At 38.3% G+C, this 21,797-nt stretch overlaps 1 protein-coding gene across 6 annotated transcripts in view; it reads right to left on the minus strand.

Annotated features, from left to right (window-relative positions):
• SUGCT (succinyl-CoA:glutarate-CoA transferase) overlaps window positions 1-21,797 on the minus strand; it is a 341,829-nt gene that overhangs the window by 271,764 nt on the left and 48,268 nt on the right. For all 6 annotated transcript variants that reach the window (XR_011149072.1, XM_069007789.1, XM_069007786.1 and 3 more), the window contains exon 8: window positions 18,816-18,959. Coding sequence is in view for 5 of the 6 variants with exons in the window: in XM_069007789.1 (XP_068863890.1) it covers window positions 18,816-18,959 (144 nt within the window). In the remaining variant the exon portion in view is untranslated. The remainder of the gene's footprint in view (window positions 1-18,815; window positions 18,960-21,797) is intronic.

The following is a 21,797-nucleotide window of genomic DNA, read 5'->3' on the forward strand; positions in this document are numbered from 1 at the left end:
CCCACATGTTCTGTAATATCAATTAAGTGGTGGGCCTTGATAAATCACCTGTCATTAGAAGATAAGGAGAGATTTAGCAAGTTATTAGTCAGACAGAACTGGAAAAATATTAACTTTGAGGAAAATACAGCATGCTAACTTAGGAACCAGAATGTAAGAGTTTTAATATATATTTTGTAAGTATGATTATATCTTAGGAAAAAGAACATTTGGGATGCAGTAATGCATGGAAGTCGGTGGTTCTGTTATAATCTATGGCAGATTCTTTATTCTTAATTCTTTGAGATAATACACTGTGTGACAATATCTGAAGCCAAGTAACACAATAAAGCATTACAGTTACCATGGAAGGTTATCACTACTTCATCAGACACAAGACATTTCTTTTATTCTGTTAACTAGCTGCACCAGTAAGTGCAAGTGTTTGCCTAAACAGTAGACCATGTGAACATTTTTTTCCAAAAATATTATTTTCTCCGTATTTCACCCATCAGATGGAAGAAATTTGCTTTGATGATCAAAGAGTGTATACTATTTTGTACCTATTAATCAGACTAATCTACAACAAAACACGCAATTAATTCAGAGTCCACCATTCATATTCCAATATTGAATTATATCAGAATTATAGAGAATTATATCAGAATTCCCGGGAAACAAAAGTAATTTCATTTTCTTCTTCTTTCTCCATATATTCTGAAAAGACAATGTGAATGTGTCACTGTAACATTTAAAGAAAATATTTAACTGTAAATCATGGATGCAGTGATTTAGTACAGCAGGAAACCTAAGAAAATACACAGCAAATAAGAGTCTAACTAACTGACAAAAATGATATTTGTATATACTAACTACAAATAAAATTCCTTATTCCTGAGTACTGTTGTAAAACATTTTGTAGCTGGATTTCGGCTCCAGCTTTCTATAGCCCAGTGTCACTTAATTTGGCTAAAATATTGAATCATGTCTGTCCTTTGGTCCCCAGGAAAATCTCAGCAGTTAAGGAGATGGAACTGGGAGTATGTAGAAAGCACTTTTTTCCCTAGTTTGCAACTTCCCTCAGCAATACAGAACAAAACACGCCGTGATTAGAGAGAGAGAGTTAATGAGTTACAAGAGTGTGTCATTTATTAGTAACACATAGCCTTGACCCATCATTCCTGCCATTTTTCAGTTTGGGGTCACACTCACAACCACTCCAAATGGCTCTGCAGTGATGATGAAATATTATTCATTAGATATTCTTCTGTATTTGTATGCAACACTACACAGCTGCCACATTACACACAAATTTCACCAACAGGTGAGATGCATCCATTACAACCAGCTTTTACTTCTAAAGACCATGAATATACATTTAACTTTCCCCATTTTCTGTACAGGAAATGCTATATCAAACTTAACCCTGGGAAGGACACAGTGAATTAAAACCTAGTGAAACAGAAATCCCAAAATATTGATATTGAATGTAATCAAGCCAAGATTTCGTTCCATCCATTTGTTTCTACATTTTATGCTATAGAAATAGGGGTTGGAGTTGCATAAGCAAAATTCTTCACAAAAAACTTTTATCCCTAAAAATATATCTTCCTAACACAGTGTTGCAAATTGCTTCAGCTTCCCTGATAAGAAGAATGTAATATTTTCAGTAATAGAAAAAACCACACATCTAGATTTCTCTAAAGCACTTGTTCACAGTACACTAGGGAAAAAGGGATTAAAACATAATGCTTGCTAGATATTGAAATTTCACCACTAAAGCATCTGCTTCTGACTTGTTTCAGTAGCAAGAGACTGAAAAAGCCAGGGAAGTTAGAGCTTAGTAAAGATGGCAATGTTGGAGCTAACAGTTGCGCAGACTATATCAAGGTCTCAGTTCAACTTGCTACTTAGTATGAAGAATAATTCCATTTCAGTCAATGTACTGATCACTTGCTTGAATGCATATGCCTATGTAACCTACGAAACTGGTTGCTTATTACTGTTTTTTCAACAAATCGTGAAGGTAAAAAGCTTTTGGCTTCCTTTGACTTCCTTCTCTGATTTAGGTACCTTATTCATAGACAAATTAACCAGACAAAATGAATTACTAACAGTAACCATAGTATCATCACCAAACAAATAAATTTATATAGGTTGCATCAAAGTAAATACATCAGTGTTTTGTGTTTTGTGTAAAAATACACAGTTGAGTGAACTCTGTGGCCTTTTGCCACATTCATAATAACTCTCTGATGAGTTCAGCAAACTTAGAAGATTATTCTGTTTCTACTGTCCCATAAAACTGCTATAGACTTTCCCAGGACTACCATGCTTTTCCCTTTCCTCTCTTCCTGGCTCAGTTCATCCTCTTTAGTTTCTCTGAAGATTTAGTCCCACTAAAAAGGCACTGTGCAAAAAAACCTTTTGGCATATACACTTTATGTCACTAATAAAGAACACAAAGAATTTATTTACCTATATCTTACAGCTGTTAAGCAAACTGCTGAACTTTTGGCAAAAAAAAGATATCCCAAATGAACATTTTACAGACATTATATCCCTTAGAAAAAAAATGTTTGTAACAATGTAAATCTATTTCTCCAAATTCCCCTGTAATTCAAGACACAGGACCTCATTGCTAGAGACACTTCTTGCAGTAGAAATATCTGTAATACAATCAATCTCTCAAACTGGAGTTTGGGTACATCCATATGACATATTCAGCTAAGTAGTTTTAAATCTGTATTTAAAACTGCTTTCCTGAAACCTTATAGACCCATTTCTTTTCTCCTTTAATTAAGAAATAATCCTTAAAAGTAACCTTTGAACTTGTAACATTAAAGCAGATATAATACAATGATACAGACATCTCTGTATTCATTTGCTTGTAGAGACAGATCTATGCACTGTAAATATGTATTATCAAATATCTACAGATAAGTATTTCTTTATTTCACATCATTAAAGGGAACACATATTTCAACATTCCTTTCTAATATTACTGTTGATGGCCAAATCCCATATTTGTGTTACAGACTTACTTAAATCAGAACAAAAAGAGAGCTGCATTAAGGTCTGAAAAGTTATGCTCAGATTATGATGGAATCAGACAGATGGGAAACAAGATATTAAAAGCCACAAGGTCAGCAGACAAAGAAAAGAGACAGAATTTCAAAAGATTTTTTTCAAGAGAGCACATCAAACATAATTTATTACAATGAGGTCGCTGAGTCAATCAATCATTCACATGCAATTTCAACAAGTGTATATAAATAACAAAAGAAGACAGGTAACTGGAAAGAGGAAAAAAAAACATTTTAATTATATTCTTTTTTTTCTTCTCCCTCCAATTTTGTGTCTGCTATCCTGCCACATATATTAACAATGCTTTGGCTCTAAGCCAAGTTAATTTATTTCTGTCTCGTTCTTTGTTTCCTTTTTCTTAAAGCAGGTATGTAGACTTCTGAACTTTGAGACTCAAGCAATTTACAATGGCATAGGTAACTTATTTTATGCTATACTACAGAAGTAATAACACAATTATTAATTTACAGCTTTGTAGGAAAAAATCATTCTAGAAAATTCCATTGCCTTCTGTTGTGCAGAGGCCAATAATCTTCCACTTACACCTTTTCCATACTTCTGGTGACATGTTAAAAAAATCTTTACATGAGAAAAATGTGAACATAAGATCACAATCCACATTTGGTGCCCAGTAAAAAATCATGGATCCTATGCTAGTATTTACCTAATGACTGATTTTACTGGTTTATGTTTTCCCTTTTCCATGTTGCAATAAATATTTTGATACTGCAAACATTTAAGTTTGACTAATTTTACTTTTGCAATTATTCCCTGTTGCCCTTATTGAAGCTGCTTCCATGGACGTGTGCATGAAGTGACTCAGCTCTTGCTCCTTGAGCCATTTTTGCCTTATCCAAAAAAACCCAAAACCCCTATCTCTACAAGGACCCCCCACTCTTCCAGATAATTATGCAATTTGTAAACACTGACCCAACTGTTTCAGGATGTGGCACTGTACCACAGTGAACAATGGTGTTCTATCTGTTTTTTGACAGGGAATTGTGCTTCAAACCCCTGCAAGAATGAACTGGGCAGCAGGAACCACAGTATTGTGCAGAGGCAAGAGAGCTGCCACAATTCAAGGCAGCCCATCACACAGGGTCCAGCAGGAAACCACAGCATTCCCAGGAGCTGTCAACAAACATCACCTTATTCAGGCTTGTAAGGGCCACCCATCTAGCCCGAAGCCGAGAGATCTGCAGAAGCTAAAAATCAGTTCAACAGTGACATACACCTCTAGGCAGGGCAGACATTCCCACCTACAGATACACAGCAAAGCCACTGCCCACAAAGGAGAAAGATTTTGCTACTTCATCAGTGTCCCTACATCAAGGCAGCAGGTCTGGCCTGCAAAAGTTAACTTAAAAAAGTAAGACTACTATCACATAGGCCAAGGCTTACTATTAAAGACAATTTCAGAAGAATGTCTGTGGTCATGTTATGAACACTGTGCTCCAGGTAAAAAGTGTTTTCTACTCAGTGACACCAGTTTCTTTTAATGCAAACCTCCAGGAAATTATCGTGAATTCGCCCTTCACAAAAGAAAACTCCTGGCACTGAAGTATCAGTAAATGGCATAATCCTAGCCACAAGTACAATCTTGTTAAGATATAACCAAATCTTTAATGACAAATAACTGCAATTTTAAAACATGTTATGTTCTGTTTTAGTGCCTTCCAACCAGACACAGGCAGGTATCCAAATCCATGCCAGCAATCACATGCAGCATGGGGGATTTGCTGATTCAAGTTAGCCACCTGACCAATAGCGCACAGCAAATCACAGTCACACAGAAGATGTGCTAGGAGGTGTTAATTGAAACAATGAAAAAACCCAAACAATGCAATAAGAAAATAAAACGTAATGTATTTGAAAACATGAATTCTCAGAGGTTAAGATAGATAACAAGAGCAAAACAGACTTTAAGGTACATAGTTGTATAAATACTTTTTTTGCCTGAAAATGATGGCTGATGACACCTTTTGCTTTATTAAAAAAAAAGTTTAGACTACATAAATAGAGAAACTGAGGCATCTTCAAAAACACAATGCATTTGCATCACAGAGAACTGCTACGTTCAATGAAATGCAACAACAAAATATAACTGATCTACGAATTATTTTTCATGAGATATTTAGAGCTTATAAAACACCAGAATGAATGCTTCTGTGCTTCCTGCAGCATGGAGATCTGATTAAGATACAATTAGTATTAACAATAGCAAAGATTGATACAACTAACAGATGTAGGACTTGTAATTTTAAAAGTATGTACCATTCAGCACAGTTTCAAGAGTAAGTACACATTAAATGGACTCCTATTTCTCCTCAGTCCCCAATTAAACTGGCAAACAAACAAACAAAAAATAAACTTCTACACACTCCGATGAATTTTAGGTGGAGGATCAGAAATAAAAATCGTGATCATTGAAGATATTAGACAGCACTGGCATTAAAGAGGAAAAGGAAACAAACAAAAAAATTCTTTTAAATGAACCCCAGTTGAAGAAAGACACATTCTAAAAGGAAGAATAAATTTCATTTTCTTGATTGCAATAAAATACTAGGTTGTTTTTTTCTGAAAATCACTGAAAAATCTTGTTTCAGTTTCATAATTACACAGGAACATCTCTAAGGAACCTCTTACTTTAAAAAAAAAAAAACTACTGAGGAGAATATTAGCACTAAAAATACAAAGAACTCCAAAGTTAGTCTGTATACCCTGTGCAAAATCCAAAAACTGAAGGCACTGGGTTTCTCAGGAAGAAAATAAATAAATAAACTAAAAAGCCTATCAATGTTTTCCCGTAACATGATCCTGGAAACAGATGAATCATTTTAAAAGTAACTTTGAAAACAAATCCCTTTTCTTTTCCACGACATGGATAATTCAGCCAAAACAGTTAAAACTTTGGCAGTGTTCTAACAAATGAAATCATATGTCAATAACAGACGTATAAGACAACTTTAGCCATGAACTTCTACAATTATTTCCTTAAGACTTTATTCTCTCTTGTCATGGTTTAGCATAGTTTGGGTTTTTAGTAAAGAGAGCTTCAGCCACGGAAGTGATTCTCTTGCAAAGAGGTGCTTACAGCTTCCTCTATGACCTGACAGAACCAATCAACTGGCTAGTTTGAATATTGGCAACTTTTTTTAAAGCCACTTAAGAAGCTTGACACGCCTCTGTGATCCACATTTAAGAACCAACAAGCCCTGGCAAAGCTATCTCTTGCTTCCGGCTTTCAGAGAGGTAGCTGGGGACTCGTGGTGCTTCTGCCGCTGGACACGCGGCGCGGCCCACTCAGTGCGGGCTGGGCCGGCCGGGAGGTGGCCGCCCCCGGGGCTGTGCGGCCCCGTTCCACCCGCAGCCCTGGTCCATGTAGGCAGCCCTGCGGGGTGGCTCGGCCAGGCCGGCCGCCCCCCTCCAGTGCGGCCGAAAATTCATCTGAGGCCACTGCTCAGCAAAGACAAGCGATAAGCAAATTCCAGCTGCGGGGCCCAGGGGAGATTAACCCTTTTAGTGCTATAAGATTCCTCCAGAGCAGATGAAGCCTGCAGACATCAATCCCCTCCCAAGTCAAAGGAAAGGGAAAGGTGAGGGCATGTGAAGGAAATGCCATAAAGACACCAAAGTCAGTGAAGAAGGAAGAGCTGAAATCTCAAAAGAGGAGAAAGAGGAGATGCTTCAAGTCTAGAAGCTGAAATTCTGTTGTAAAGCTATGGTGATGGACTATGATACATCAGAGTACCCATTGTAATTTCATGAAATCGTGGGGGGTGGAGCGTTCAAACTGCAATTGTGAGCAAAAGTACTTGTGCTGAAATAAGCAAATGTTGAAGTAGCTGTGATTTGATGAGAAGCTTGAACAGAGAGAGATGAAAGTGATGAAGACCCTTGCTCCCAGGGGAGGAGGAAGGCCTCTGTTCCTGGAGCTGAAGATGCTCCCAGAGATAGGTGAAGAGAACCTTTGTTTCTGAACAGCTCAACCTTAAAATGGTACACCAGTAGCTCAAGATTGGACCCTCGAAAAAGTTGTGGGGAAAGCTGTAAGTTGAGGGAAGGGACTTTCACATGCAAGCAGAGAACCAACCCGGGCAGCTGTCTTGCTGTGACATTGAAGCAATGAGAGAATAGTTTCTTGTGGAGATGTCTCCATAGCATGAGCAAGAGAGACTCCTCTCCCTAAGTGAACTGGAAAATTATTATAGAGGTGGTAAACTGAAAATCTCAAGGGTTGTCTTTTTACGTTGTCAGTGGGAGAAGGGAGAAAGGTGGGGGGAAGTGTTCTGAAGGTTTAGTCTGACTTTTTTTTCTTTCTTTTAGATCTGTTAATAAACTTCTTTATATTCTTTTAAGTTTTGTGCCTGCTTTGCTTTCTCCTAATTCTTATCTCACAGAAGGAAAATAAGTAATTAATGGATATTTTGAACCAAACCACTACACTTAATTGGTGTTTCCGCCTGGTTAAAGATTGAACTTGCTACATCTCTGAAGAAAGACTATATATGCATTGAAATATTAAATGCATTGTGTTCTGTATTTCACACAGCTTTACTAAGTCCAGGCAAAATTCAACTTACAAAAAGTTTATTCTGCTACATTGTATACAGGTTCCTCTAACACTATAACACATTTTGTGTCTTGATTTTCTAGAGCTGAATTATAGTGAAGATAAGGTTGAGTACTCAGGGGTAAGAATCAAGGCCAACAGGGCAGACATCAACCAACCAGGATAAAAGGCAGATGGAATATTCTATGAGCAGCTGCGAGTAGTCTCACAATTGCCATCCTTTGTTCCCATGAGGGACTTCAACATACTAAATAGATGTCTTGAAAATACAACACAACAAAGAGGAAATAGTCTAGGAGGTCTTTGGAGTGTATGGAAGATGACTTCCTGATGCACTTGGTGAGAGCCAGCTAGGGAAAGGGCCCTCTGGACCCGTTGTTTGTGAACAGAGAAGGACTTCTGTGTGGGGGTGGATGGCTGTCTTGAGCATAGCAATCATGAAATGATAGAATTTTTAATTCTTGCAGACAGAAGGAGAGGGCAGTCAGGAGAACTGTTACCTTGGAATTCCAGAGGGCAGACTTTGGCCTGTTTAGGAGACTGGTTGAGAGAGTCCCTTGGGAAGAAGTCCTGTAGGACAAAGGAGTCTAGGAAGGCTGTAAATTCTACAGGAAGGAACACCTAAAGGTTCAGGCATAGAATCATCATGCCGCACATGCCTGACAACCAGGGGATCAGGCCCAGCTAGTATAGATTTATGAAAGGCAGGTCCTACTTGACCAACCTGATCTTCTATGGCAAGGCAACTCACTTAGTGGATGAGGGAAAGGCTATGGATGGTATCTACCTGGACTTTACTAAAGCCTTTGACATTTTCCCACAGCCTTCTTGTGCTCATGGCTCAGATGGGCGCACTTTTCACTGGATAAAAAAACTGGCTGGATGGCTGGGCCGAGAGAGTAGTGGTGAATGGCGCTACATCCAGCCGGTCACTAGTTCCCCAGGGCTCAGTATTTGGGCCAGTTCTGTTTAACATCTTAACAATACACTGGACAAGGTGACTGAGTCACCCTCAGTCAGTTTGCAGGTGACACCAAGTTGACCAGCAGTGATGATCTTCTGGAGGGCAGGAAGGCTCTGCAGTGATACCTGGACAGGCTGGATCAATGGGCCAAAGCTGCTGGCATGAGGTTCAACAAGAACTGCTGGATCCTGCACTTGGGTCAAAACAACCCTACAAGATGGGGGCACAGTGGCTGGAAAGCTGTCCAGTGGAAGAGTAACTGGAGGTGCTGGCCAACTGTGGCGGTGCAAGTGGCTCCAGCCACTGTCTCCTGAGGAGAATTCAGACAACCAGCTGTGGTGGTCAGCAACCCAAGTTTAGCATATAACTTTCAGTCACGGTGAGAATCCAAAATTCCTTTGTTCTTCTCTTTGCATGTTTTCCCCTGATTGGTTAAGGTTTTCCCCTCCCTGTTTTATAGATGAAGTTGTGCATATTCATATCCCTTGTTTAATATGTATCAGTTCTAGAAAGTTCTTTGTTCCTCCATGCCCCATTGGATCCTTCCCTAAGTCCCTCCTATGTGTTGTCCCCCTTGGTTCCCTTGCTGTCAACCCCACCTGCTTGCCTTTACCCCATTGGCTGAGATCCCTTTCCCCACTTATTCTGTAGTCAGTATAAAATCCCTGGACCCTGTCAAAAATTGGGCTTTTCATCCCTGTCTTTTTCACCGCAATAAGCCTGTGTGGAACACATACGGAGAGTCTCCTCTCTTTCTTCTTTGCCTTTGCCTTTGTGCCTTCATTCCAGCAACAGGAGGAAAGCTCCCTTGGGTGAGGAGCTCTACCCCCTTCTTTTTGTGTGTCTCAGCAGGGATTGCTGCCTTCCAGAGGGGTTGCAGCTTTGACCTCCAGGCTTCCTTTTTTCAGCATGTGAGTGGAAAACCCCCTTCACCTTATTCTAAGCTGCCAAAACCCCTTAGTTGACAGCAGCTGAACATGAGCCGGTGTGTGCCCAGGCAGCCAAGAAGGTAAATGGCATCCTGGCCTGTATCAAGAATAGTGTGGCCAGCAGGACCAGTGCAGTGCTTTATAATCAGAACTGGTGCGGCCTCAAATCCTATGTTCGGTTTTGGGTCCCTCACTACAAGAAAGACATTGAGGTGCTGAAGCGCATCCAGAGAAGGGCAATGAAGCTGGTGAAAGATCTGGAGCACAAGTCTTATGAGAAGCAGCTGTGGGAGCTTGCATTGTTCAGACTGGAGAAAAGGAGGCTCAGAGATGACCCTTATTGGTCTCTACAACTTCCTGAAAGGAGGCTGTAGTGAAGTAGGGGGCCAGTCTCTTCTCCTAGGCAACAAGTGATAGGACAAGAGGAAAAGGTCTCTAAACCCAGGAGGTTTAGATTAGATACAAGGAAACACTTTTTCACAGAAAGGGCAGTCAGCCATTGACCCAGGCTGCCCAGGGAAGTGGTGGAGTCACTGTATCTGGAGGTATTTAGAAGGTGTGGCACTTACGGGCATGCTTTAGTGGTGGACTTGGCAGTGCTGAGTTACTTGATGATCTGAAAGTTCTTTTCCAACCTAAATGATTCTTTTCTGCTCTAAAAATAGTAGCTATATTTGACAGCTGAGAATGGAAACAAGAAAGCATAAAAATACCATAAAGACAGATTTTGCTCATATAAAATTTAATTACCTGTGAAGATAGGCATCAGAATAACTACAGTAATTTTTCTTCTTGTTTGCAATAGTGTAGTATCCAGAGACTCCAAATTGGATGCTACATACACTTTGTGAAGGATACTATTTTTTTTCGTTTTATCAGTAATAAGGACTTGTCATGGAAAGCTGTCAACATCCAAAACAAGCTGTATTAAGGCACTTTTAACTTTTGATCTTAGGATTAGGAACAGCGCCATTTACAATGAAAATATGCATACGTCTAACCATTTACAGCACTCATCTTTTTTGTCTCCACATTTATCAGCATTAATACTTGCATGGAAAAAAGAATTTTAGGTGTGTTTGTCTACTGACAATGTCATTTTCATCTTATATGTAGTGAACAAATACAAAAATAAAATATAATAGTAATTTCAACAGCTTGTGCTGCAGCAGTGCAAACAGGTAGATTTTTAGACTTTTTATTTGATACATAGGGAGGCACATACAGAAACAACTCATGTCTGTTTGGTTGTGTGAGAAATGTGCAAATATTGTCTCCTTATTATCACAGCAAAATCCCCCATTCATTACAGTATTGCCTTGGCAGAACAACACTGGCTTTAGTTCTAACACTGACAATCTCCATTAACCACCCATTAAGTACTTAGGTGCTAATGCACTACAGGGATGACACAAGAAATAAATCCATTCAATTGAATGAAATGTTTGAAATAGGATGTTTTACAAGATTGTAACTTCTGTGCCTCTGCAGCATTAAGCAATGCCCATAACAATGCTCTTTTGAGTACTTTAATGCTGTTCACATTGCAGATGTAGTTCATCTACTAAGCTGTTACACAGCATGCAAGTCAGAGAAAAGTGGTCCAAAGTTTTATTTCACTTGAGTATTACCAGTGAGTCTGGAGTCAAAATCTGGCACTTCTACATAATGCTTTTTAAATAGTGGCAACGTTGTAAATGATACCCTGAAGAAGGAAATTATTCTTTAATCAATCTACAAAAATATTTAAGTAGTGCCAAAAAAGCCCTGAAGTGTTTTATCACAGAGGACACTAGAATTAAATTAACTTCAAATATATTTATCAGGGAAATCTAGTACTACAAAATTCATTCAAAGCAAAGCAAGGCATTTTTACTGAATACACACATATATATATATAAAAATATATACTGAAAATAACTCTGACTAGACACTCACATTGATGGTTGCATTGATTAGCAAATGTAAACATTAGCAAATGTAAAGCCAATCTACAAGAAGTGTCTGAAGTATGATTTAGGGAACTACAGGTCTGTCAGCCTGACCTCAGTTCCAATCAACGTTATGGAGGAGGTCACCTTGAGTGCCATTACATGGCACATGCAGGACAATCAGGGGATCAAGCCCAGCCAACATGCATTATGAAAGGCAGGTCCTGCTTGACCAATCTCATCTTCTTCTATGACCAAGTGACCCACTTAGTAGATGAGGGAAAGGCTGTGCATATACTCTTGCTAGACTTCAGTAAAGCATTTGACAGAGTCTCCCACAGTATCCTCTTAGAAAAACTGGCTGCTCACGGCTTGGATGGGTGGACTCTTCGGTAGGTAGAAACCTGGCTGGATGGCCAGGCCCAGAGAGTTGTGGTGAATGGAACTAAATTCACCTGGTGGTGGGTCACTAGCAGTGTTCCCCAGGGCTCAGTTTTGAGGCTGGTCCCTGTTTGACATCTTTATTGGTGTCCCGGATCTGGGGATTCAGGGCACCCTCAGTAAATTTACAGAAGACATTAAGCTGGGTGGGAGTATTGATCTGCTCAAGAGTAGGAAGGCTCTGCAGAGAAACCTGGACAGGCTTGATCAATGTGCTGAGGACAACAGCATGAGGACAAAGGGGAAGAGCAGGGTCCTGCACTCGGGTCCCAGCAGCCCCATGCAGCCCTACAAGCCTGGGGAGGAGAGGCTCAAGAGCTGTTCAGCAGAAGGGGACCTGGGGGTGCTGGTTAACAGTTGGCTCAATATGAGCCAGCAGTGTGCCCAGGTGGCCAAGAAGATCAATGGCATCCTGGCCTCTGTGAAGAACAGTGCAGCCAGCAGGACCAGGGCAGTGATCACCCTCCTGTACTCAGCACTGGTGAGGCCACACCTCGAGTGCTGTGCTCCATTCTGGGCCTCTCACTCTAGAAACGACATTGAGGTACTGGAGCATGTCCAAGGAAGGGCAACAAGGCTTGTGAAAGGTCTGGAAAACATGTCTTATGAGGAATGGCTGAGGGGGCTGGGGTTGTTCATTCTCCAGAAGAGCAGGCTCAGGAGCAGCCTTGTTGCTCTCTACAACTGCCTGAAAGGAGGCTGTAGTGAGGTGGGGACTGGTCTCTTCTGCTGTGCCTGCAGTGAGCGGACCAGAGGAAATGGCCTTAAGCTGAGACAGGGAGATTCAGATTAGATAATAGGAAAAAAATTAGCATTAGGGTGGTCAGGGTAGGCATTCAGATAGGTTGTCCAGGGTGGAGTCACCATCCCTGGAGATGTCTAAGAGGTGTCTGGATCTGTGTGATGTGGTTCAGGGGTTTAGGGTTACAGTGGCAGTTCTGGGTTGACAACTGGACTTCATGATCTTTAGGGTCTCTTTCAACCTTGATAGTTCTATGACTTTCCAGCAGTTTAATGGATATGTGGTTTTGAAGTCCTAAACTAGAGCCTGAAGACATTTTTTATAGCTTTCACTATAACATAATAAGTAATAAATTATTACTTTTGGCCTGATCACATGTCACTTCTCTAAAGAGTTTGCAATCTAACTGATTAGCCAAAATACATACTGAATACAGAAACAATACTGTGCTGAATACAAAGAGAAATTCTGGCAGCAGGACCTTGTCAGACCAAAGGAAGTCATTATTTCAAATGTGTTCTAGCATCATCCTTTACTTCACCTTTTTTTTATAAATTATAATCTACAGAGAAATTTTAATGAGAGTTATCTGAAGTAATCAAACTAAGCAGTGTTGAAACCTTAGAGTTCTATCAGCATACCCAAAAATGCCACGCTTGTTAAGGTTTATTAGATTTCCAGAGGTTCAACAGCACATAAAAATCCACTGTCTTGCTAACATAAGATTTTCCATGACATAAAATTGAAACCTCTTCCATCAAGTTACAACCCTTTTACTTGTTATTTACATAAATAAATGGAGCATAATGTGTTGAAAGGCTCTATCCTAATTTGATGAACTTATAGAATGACTTCTGAAAGCTTCTATGAGTTTAGAAAGTGAGATTCAGGTGAGATTTTGGGGTACACTAAATGTATTTGTTCTGCTACCAGTTGCTTAAATCTTTCCCCATTCTTTTCAGTTACCCAGGTTATCCTTCTCCTAGTACTCAGCATGATTCTGAAATCTGATCTGCTAGTAATAAACATCTTGATTCCATTTCCAAGATTACACCCTTATTTAAAGGTCCTCTAAATTAAAAACTCATTAAAAGAAATGTCTTCCTTAGTCTTCAGACTCTCTCCCCTACCCGCTCCAGGCAGCCATTTTTATTTTTTTTTAGTAATAAAGGGGCATATTTTTCCTATCTCCTTTCTAGTCTTTCTCTAATTAATGACAGAGGCAGATCAACACAGGAAAATGAAGCTGCAACTCATTCAGGCTTGGTTTCTTTAGCACACAAGCAATGGTAACAAAGACAAAAAGGCAGAATTTACAGTCAGGTAGCAGTTAAAGAAGAAATGCCCTTGCAATTTGAATATGTACTCTATTTACAGAGTAAAGAAAGCCACTAAATAAAACCAAGATCCAGTTGGAGGATGTTGTACCAATGACTGCATAACTAATCATTAGAAATTATAACACACATTCCACAGAGGCCAATATTAAATTGAGTTACTGTCATGTTATTATGGTCTTCTGGTCTATTCAATCAAATTCTGGCTGCTTAAAACCCAGAGGGATAAGTTCTGTTCTTAGTTATATGGCTGTCCGCAATGGAAATTGTCAAGAATACAGGCCAAGAAGTGTTTAAAGTGCAGTATATGTTTAAAGAAATGTTCACATTAATTCAGATTTTATTGTTCCATATGAGAGCTATACAGTGAAAAAGATGACATCTCCATACATCACATGCTCAATTTTTTATTATGATGGAGATTAAGAATACAATGTTTTTCAAAGATGATGCTTTATAAGCTTGTAAAAACCCCACTTATTCAAACCATACCCAAAAACAAGACAACTGTGTAACAGTCCTCATAGCTGGCCTCCAAAATCACCAGAAGCAATAACCTCTAAAAAAGACGATTTTCTTTTGGCATTCAGTCAACTCATGACTCTCAGCAAGCGGAGAGGCAACAAGATACAGTCAAGACACCTGAGCAGTATTTAAGTTCCAAGATTGATATTTCCACACAGCTTACTGCTCAGGGATTCTATCATGTCATGTATGTCCTAGAGGCAGTATGCCACTGCTACCAGTTTCACCTATACTCAATAATTGCGAAAAGACATGCCATGAAAGCCCTGAATAGATAGCACTGAAAGCACCTTAAATAGATAGGCCTTAAACAGAATGATCTTGGGAAAATGTGATGCAGAAACAAAAACAAATAGCTTCTTACCCTCATCATTCCCTCAGTAAACTAACAGTTAAATTAAGCACAAAAATGAAATAAAATAATTTATACCAATTTTCTAGGTTTTTCTAGAGTCACTTCAATATTTTCAGAAGATTAAGTGTTTGCTACAGCAAACCCAAACTAAAACATAGTAATTAGAAGCAGAGAAGTGTCTGATGAACAATCATGTTATACAAACAATATTAACCACATTATCCTGTCTATGGAATCTGGGAAAAAATATACTTCAAAATTGCATAAATGTTAAATGTAAAACATTTCTTGCAGATTTTTAATCCAAACGAAACCAGCCTATTACAGTATTTGTTGGAGCCTGGTCGTAATTAAATACAGGAAGGATATTAAAACTTCCAAGAGATTTTTTTAAGCCACAACAGAAGAAAAGGCACAATTGCATAATTGGAACCAAATCCAAACCCCACTTCCTTCTTATTTACCAGTATCATCTAAAGGACACTATTTAGATGCTGAAAGGTCTGGAGCTGACAACTGTGAATCATCTAAAAGTCAAAAATTTCAAAGGAATCATATGACATGGGTTAAAAGTTTATAGATGAGAGATACAGAAAGTTTCTGCTCACTGCAAAACCACATCCTAAGAGTTACCATATTGCTGTTCAAAAAAATCCTAGAATCCTATTTTGTTGTGGGGAAAGAAATCTTCTTTGGTAGTAGTAAGTGTTTAAAACAAAAAATAATATTTCTTCAGAGAACAGGATCTCACTTATAATTTGGTTCTACACATATCACAAATACGAAACTAACTTGCCAGTCAGTGGGTTAGTTCTTTAAAAAGCTTCAGATCAGTTTTGTTGGCAGTTGAATTAATTTCAATGCTCTTTGTTATTTGCATGTCTGTGCAGGAAATTAGTATCAAAAGCGTTCTCCAGCCCTCCCCTCTGCAAAAAAAAAATTTAATCCTCTACAAGGCATGCAGAAAAGTGATAGTATGGACACAGATGGACATTAAAATGCTGGGCTTTCTGCTATAAAACAAACCAAGCAGTTTTCAAGATTTTCTAATTACCTGAGTGACTTAACCCCTGGGGTTTTCATTCCTTTCTGACATAGTCAAAGTCATCAACACTGAACAATGAAGATGTGTATTGGCCAGGTTCGCAATTTTCAGTTCAGAAGAAGGGATGGACAAAAGGTCCAAGCACACTGGTGTATTAGCTCAGTGCATGAAATGCTGGCAAAACCAAGAAGTTTCATACAAGACCCTGCTGTCGCAACACTATAAATAGGATGGTTCAGCACACATAGAAGATTCCTTTTTTTCTCATGAAAAATGACTACACTTCAGTGAATCTCAGGCTGAAGGAAAAGTTATCACGATGTCTCTGTTTGACCTCTAGATCCTACCATTGATCAACAGCAAAAAGAACCTAAAAAACTGAAAGTCTAAAACTTTAGGTTCCTTATTTTTTTGGCAGCATCCATGAGAAACTTCAAAAGGTCTTCTTTTTGAACATTCATCACATGAGGAAAAGCTAGCTTTAGATACTTAGTTGGGACATAAAACCAAAATCTCTTTGGAAACGTATCTTTAAAGACCCTCATCATATCATAGTAATTGTCTAAACTCGTTTAAAAAAACTCCCTACCATCAGAAGTATTGCAAGAGTAATTTATTTATTTACATTAATTTTCAGCTTTGTACTACTGTTTCTAAGTAGAGACACCGACCCTTAAAAACTTAAAAGTAACCACTAGTCTTACAAAAGGAAAGAAAATGAACCAACAAACTAGATGTTCTGTCTGAGACAGACACAGCTGCAACTTATGTTTTTCTTCATTCATTTTAACACATCTTTTTAATGGGATTGATCACATGCTTTTATTTTTTGTACTTTAGAACCTCATCCATAAACACTTCTTCCAATTTAATAGATGTTCTCATTACAGTCTTGGGCCAACACCCTAGAATTAATTTGGACTGAGGCAATCGGGTTATCTAAACCCCTAAAAGAGCTCTTTTCTGAATAACATCTTTTACCCATACTCTGTTCCAATATACCAACTTATTTGAATTTCATTTTCCCCACGCTGAAGTAAATAAAAACATTTATTTTTCAATGAGAGTGTGCATTTATGGAATTACTTCTTAATAACTTTTAGATAAATGTACTTTGATAACAAGCAGGGAAGCAGTTTATGTTTAAAAAAACCAAAAAAACTACTAAGCTTTTCCTTGACCATTTAGCACTGCTTCAACTAATCATGTAGAAGACAAACACCATGTCACATGCTTTGTTCACTAACATCTATCCAGGTCTTCAATCTCTTTCTTGTTTATGCCGGTGAGCGGCCTAAAGGACGATGATGTGGAAGTTCAGATGAAATTTTGCAATATAAGAACACTTCTGTGCATAGACAAATCTACCCTAATCAAGGAAAAAGATTATAAACGCAAATGAGGTAACAAAACAAGCTGAAATGTGAGAGCTACAGAAATACCTAACTTCAACTCTTCTTGCTTTCAGCATTTGATAAAATACCTAATAATAATCAAGAAAACTACATTTAAAAAAAAGCCAAAAACCAGTGGAACAAGGAGTTAAATACCCCCCTTCCTCCCCCCAGATTACTCTGGAAATTAATAAAAATTTTCGGAAGTATTTTTAATAAAATTAGAAATTAAAAGATCAAGGAGCAGTTGCCATAATATATAACACTACAATACCTTAAACATAAAACCCCACTACATCCATATATATATAAAATACTTAATAAGCATTTAATACACATTTAAAATATTTTTCTAAACTGCTTTTTTTTCTAAACATTTTTCCAATACAGACACATTTATGAATATATTTAAGTATAATTAATTTCAGTTCTTACAAACACTTGTTCTGAAACAAATGAAAAGTTCTTTATTTATTTAAGCAAGGATTTCCCCTCCTTTCTGATTTCAGTAGTTATTCAGACAAAAGCAGTAGGCACTAAAACAAGAGCAACCTCAATCATTAGTCTCAGTCATTGTTATCATACAACAGTATAGGTGTCCAACCTCTTGCTCACACCTGGGCCAACTTTTAGCACAATGGGCACTGTCATTTCTCAATTGTAGTGACAGGTATAATGTGAAGAAAAATACAGTTGAATAAAGATGAAAACAATGGAGCACTGTAGTCACTTTAATTAGGACTGCATACAATTTTTACGGACATTTTAAAACATAAACAAAAATTCCTCTGTACCATATACCCAGTTGATATCAGCAAGTACCTACATCAGCAAGACAACATACCATCTGATCATATGCACCTCATACCTATGTCACTTGCTTTTTAGAAATTATAAATCATTGCACCAATGGTGTTTAAATATTCAAAGAAGAGTTAAATTCTCATTGTTTGTATTATATGGTATATCTTTCATGATCAAAACAACTTTGCCTTTAACGTCTAGGAAAAATGCTGCATCTTCTAATCTACCTCATTCTTTAACTCCCAGAGCCACAAGGCAGCTCCCCCTAGATTACATTACTTTGAAACTTGGGTGATATTTTATTACTCGGTGATTTTGCACAAGTTATTCAGTCGCTCTAGAAGTAACATTACCTGGTGCCAAAGCCTTCCTTTCAACATTGGTTTCACCACTTTAGGCTTGTCTGTCTCAAATTACTCACAACTGTTACAATCTCAGAGATATTATAAACCTCGATTAACCAGTGCTTTAAAAGAACATGGCAGTCCTTTGTAAAAAGCGAAAACCAAACTTAGTGCAGTAGAAACAATAACCATGTCATATTAAATGGTCACTACCAGGGTGGCAGGTTAAGAGAATGATCACTAATGCCATTACTGTCATTATTGTTGTCATTAGTTATATTAACTAATGCACATTAGTTTATAACCAAATAGTATTAGGTTCAAACATCTACACAACAAAAAAGCAATTTTTTTACAACTCCTACCTGAGTTGACAAGAGATTGCAGTCAATGTGTAGTCCTTTTCCCGTCTTATACCTCTGAAGTAAACCAGCCATAATTGCTCCATATGTGTACAACCCAGTAGCAAGGTCTGTCATTGCTACTCCTGGTCTAACTGGCTCACCATCCTAAAGAAAAAGACAACACCCCAAAATGAAACAAGACAAACAAAACAATAAACAAAGAAAAAATTAAAAGCAGGAAAACAAGCAGAGACAATATGATTGTGCAGGGCTGGGATCTTATTGGCTTGACAGCGACATGGTGGAATGACTCCTGTGACTGGAGTGTTGGAATGGGGGTGTATAGGCTCTTTAGGAAGGACAGGCAGAGGAGACAAGGAGGCAGTGTTTCCCTCTATGTCAGTGATCAGCTGGAGCACATACAGTTTCACTGGGGATGGATGAAGGGCTGAATGAGAGCACGGAGAGGGCAATTGCAGGTAACGTTTTAATCCTGCTGCACGTGCCCATCCAGGGAGATGGAGTAGATGGGGCACTCTATAGACAGATCGCAGTGGCCTCTCATTCACAAGCCCTGGTCCTCATGGGGGGCTTCAACCACCCCAATATCTGTTGGAGAGGCAACAACATAGAACCACACGCTGTAGGAAAAGATCAGGTTCAAGACGATCTAAGAAACCTGAAGATGCATAAGTCCATTGGACCTGATGACATACATCTGCAGGACCCAAGGGATTTGGCAGTGGGAATGGCTAAGCCACTATCCACCTTATTTGAGAAGTCATGGTAGTCCAAAGAAGTTCCCACTGACTGGAAAAAGGGAAACATAACCCCCATATTTTAAAAAGATAAAAAAGAAGACCCAGGGAACTATGGGCCCACCAGTCTCCTGGTCTCCCTATCCAGCAGGATTATGGAGCAGATTCTCCTGGAAGCTATGCACGTGGAGGCACATGGAAAATAAGCAGGTAATTTGTGACAGCCAACATGGCTTCACTATGGGCAAATTGTGCCTGACAAATTTAGTGGCCTTCTATGATGGGGTTACAGCAGTAGCCGATCTGGGAAGAGTGACTGATGCCATCTACTTGGACTTGTGCAAAGCATTTCACACTGTCCCACATGACATGCTTGTCTCTAAACCGGCCACTTGGTAGATAAGGAATTGGTTGGATGGTTGCACTCAATTGCAGTTAGTGCAAGAAATTAGTATCTTTGAGTGAACTGATGTATTAAAACCACCACTAAAAAACAGATATTCTTGCAGCATGTACGCAAAACTGCCGCTTTGTGATGTCGCATACTGCAAATCATGAAGGATTTATTATGCAGCTTTTTGTCCCTAATAACATAATGCTTCAACTCACCAGTGCAAAAAGAAAAGAGGTAATATTAGAGACAGGAGAAGCTAGTGAAGACTGATTTTTATTATGTCTAGAAGCCAAAGGCCTAAACAACTTCCACAGTATGCTGACACAGGTGCCTGTCTGTTTAAAATGCAGAACCATATTGCTTCATTCTTCTCACTTCCTTTTTCTCCCTCCTCTTCAGTCCCTCCCCAAGCCAAAATTCAGTTTTGTATTTTCCAATATACACATTCCAGGCTTCTAATAAGAAAACAAAAACAACTTTTTGTTTACACATGTAAATATTACACATGCAAATACATGCAAATTCATGACCTTTTAACTGAAGTCACTGAAAAGTTGTTTGTTCAAATATCCTTTCTCTGTATGTCATCCCTTTTCTGGCATCAAGGGAAGAATCTTCATTTTACATCATGTGTTTCAGAACTTCTGTAATCATTGGCATGATATACGTCCCCTCTGAAATCAATGGCAAAATGACTTATAATTTCAGCCCAGCTAGGCTTCTATCATAGGATCTTTAAAGTGCTTCTTCTGAAATATTCTCCCATTTCCTACTCTGAAAAGTTGGAGGTCAGGTGATCAGATTGTCACAGCAGTTCCTTATTTTGAAGTCTTATTCTTTGTTGATTTTTTTTTAAGTTTTCAAGTTTTGAAGAAAAATAGCAGTGCAAAGCTAATGAGACTGTTCCAGAGCTCTGGCACCCAAGTAAGCCTACCATAGGACAAGTTAAAATCAGTATAATTGATAAATAATAACTGTTTGTCAAGTTACCATAAATGTATTTGAACTAATGTAGCATAAATTCAATAAAATTGAATTTTCAGAATTATTTTAATTAGCCATGTCTAAACTCCTAAGTATAATTATTGTAATAATGATCTTCTAAATAAGATGCAAGAATTGTTTACTAATAATTATTTTTAAAAAGTGTCTTGGCTTCATGTAAGAAAATTAATCTTCACCATCATTTTTCTTTTGCACTCCAACAGGATTTACGTAAGTCTGATATCAAGTCATATATAAGGTATATTTTTCTTTAATTTTTTTTTTATTATCAGTTACATTAATAGAGCAATTCTGAAATAAAAGACAGTAGGACAATATTTTCTACATAAGATGGAAAGGGCTGCTATTTTATTCATATAATGAAAATGATTAAAAATTATAAAATCTGTATAAAATATAATGAAGTTTAAAAAAAAATTCTTAGCTACTCTCATTCAAACTGCACTAAGGATTAGTCTTTGGCTATCTATAGCCTAGATATCTATAGGATGATATATAAACTACAAAATATTAAGGTGAACACTGCTTTAGGAAGTACTACTTTTTTGAAGAATCTCTTATTTCTTCCTTCTCCAGACTCTACACTAAGCTACTTCAGCTTCCCAATAGAAAACGCAGCTCAAAGGTTTCAGCTATTTACAACTCTCATTGTACCCAGCTCTGGGGAAAACCAGGAAATTTCGTTCTTCACTTTTATATGCACAGGCCTACTGAGAAAACTAATTAGCCCACAAGAATGGTTTTGCTCCTCAGAGCTACCACAGAGAAATAAAAGAAGAAACAAAACAAACAAACAAAAAACCACAAACAAACAAACAAAACCAAAAGCAAACCACCCTCCCCCAG

Source organism: Aphelocoma coerulescens, chromosome 2 (genome assembly GCF_041296385.1).
Source record: "Aphelocoma coerulescens isolate FSJ_1873_10779 chromosome 2, UR_Acoe_1.0, whole genome shotgun sequence".
Classification (NCBI taxonomy): Eukaryota; Metazoa; Chordata; class Aves; order Passeriformes; family Corvidae; genus Aphelocoma; species Aphelocoma coerulescens.